This window comes from Aphis gossypii, unplaced genomic scaffold (genome assembly GCF_020184175.1).
Source record: "Aphis gossypii isolate Hap1 unplaced genomic scaffold, ASM2018417v2 Contig00647, whole genome shotgun sequence".
Taxonomy (NCBI): Eukaryota; Metazoa; Arthropoda; class Insecta; order Hemiptera; family Aphididae; genus Aphis; species Aphis gossypii.
Window position 1 is genome coordinate 57,538 of NW_026083208.1, and position 2,110 is coordinate 59,647.

The window sequence follows — 2,110 nt, forward strand, 5'->3', positions numbered from 1 at the left end:
CCACAATATATAAGGGAGCCTGAAGACCAGCAACGGCAGAAGTACCAAAGCTATCAACAACTGAGCACTTTCACGTCACTCAGCCACTTATTTTATTTGTTACATGTATTTTGTTTATATGAAATAAAGACATATTAAGTTATTAAGTTTAACTTTCATTCAAATTAACCATTTGGATTCAAATCTGATACTGGCACGCAACACTATACCTACAAAATTAAATATAAAACACCAAAGACTCATTAAAAGTATGCAGGTAGAATCAATTAAAATAATAATTGAATTAAATGGTCCCAAATATTATATTTAACTCATTGTTGATTAATACTTAAAATAAAAAGTAGCACTTACCAGCAATAATTGTTCTTGTATCATTATCCAATTGAATTAGACCAATTTCTAGTTCATGCTCACAGTGAGTTTTGGAAATATTTGGAAATATTAACTTTTAGCAACGAGGGACAGGCTTGTTCAATTTTATTACTACCCATACCTCTATCAAGTAAGTAGGTACATTGTTGATGTCCGTTGTTCCATTTCTCGTTTCCAAGAATCAAATTCTGTAATTAAAAACCAAAGGGGTAAATTATTCTCGTTTGATTTTTTTTGATTTTCTTTGTATCAATTTTATCATGGAATTTATATTAATACAGTAGGTTTCCGTATTCAGTGTAGTACAATTGTCAACGTTACTACACTTGATGCATAAACAATATGTATGGCAACGAAAACTGTGACACGAGAATTTTATATATTAGATGTTTTGTACAGTGAGCCATTCCAAGAAAACGTAAAGGGGCTGATTTGAGCCGCAGTACAAGTAAAGCTCGAAACTTGCGAAATAACAGATCCGAAAGAACAGAAAAACAAATCCAGCAAAAAAATACTGATGCACGTGTCAGAATGGCGCAATTGAATCAAGAACAGCCAGATGATACACGAGCTGAACGCAATGAAGTCAGAAGATTAGAACAACGACAATCACGCCGCTTCACAGTCAAAAGACGAAGAACAAATGACCAACAACGACAACAGGTACATCGAGCATTTATATCTGATTCATTCCCGAGTCTAGCATTCCAGTATGAGCCCGATATTGAATATTATGCTCATTCAAAAGTGGTAATTGGTGCTATGGACAAGGAATGTCCGCATTGTCATGCTCTGAAATTCAAAAATGAGCCAGCTGGGAGGTGTTGCGCGTCAGGAAAAGTGCAACTACCTGAAATTTAAACACCACCTGAACCATTGATCGGCTTACTCATCGGCACGGATCCAAAATCTAACGAGTTAAAAATTAAAAATTCGAAACGGTGTAAAATTATTATTTGGGATGAATGTACTATGGCACACAAACATTCACTTGAGGCGTTGAACAGGACACTGAAAGATATTAAAAACAGTGACAAACTATTTGGCGGATCTCTGTTGGTCCTTTCAGGTGATTTCAGACAAACACTTCCAGTCATTCCACGTTCGACATACGCTGATGAGATCAACGCTTGCTTAAAATCATCTCCATTGTGGCGTAATGTTGAAAAATTACAGCTAAAAATAAATATGTGCGTTCAAATGCTTCAAGAACCATCCGCTGAAACATTTTCAAAACAACTCTTAGATATCGGTGATGGAAAAGTTGCTATAGATGAAACTGGAAACGTAAAATTACCGACCGATTTCTGCGCAATCGCTGATTCGCAAGATACTCTCATTGAACAAATATTTCCCGATGTACACACACAGTACATAAATCATGAGTGGCTTGCAGAAAGAGTGATTTTAGCGGCAAAAAAATGTAGACGTTGACAATATAAATCTGAAGATACAGATGTTGTTGCCAGAGAATTTGGTATCATATAAATCTATTGATACGGTTTGCGACGACAGCGAAGCAGTAAACTTTTCCACAGAGTTTTTGAACTCACTGGATTTTCCAGGCATGCCACCGCATAATTTACAATTAAAGGTTGGATCTCCAATTATCATGCTTCGTAATTTGAACCCGCCCCGGTTGTGCAACGGTAAGCGATTAGTCATTCAAAAATTAATGAAAAACGTGATCGAAGCCAGGATTTTAAATGGCAAGTTCAGAGGTGAAAATATACTCATA

The 2,110-nt window shown here is 36.0% G+C and overlaps 1 protein-coding gene across 1 annotated transcript; it reads left to right on the forward strand.

Moving 5' to 3' along the window:
- Positions 1-1,344: 1,344 nt before the first annotated feature.
- On the forward strand, positions 1,345-1,806 carry LOC126554911 (uncharacterized). Its single transcript, XM_050209909.1, has one exon. It carries the CDS (start codon positions 1,345-1,347, stop codon positions 1,804-1,806), a length of 462 nt encoding a protein of 153 aa, XP_050065866.1.
- Positions 1,807-2,110: the final 304 nt, after the last annotated feature.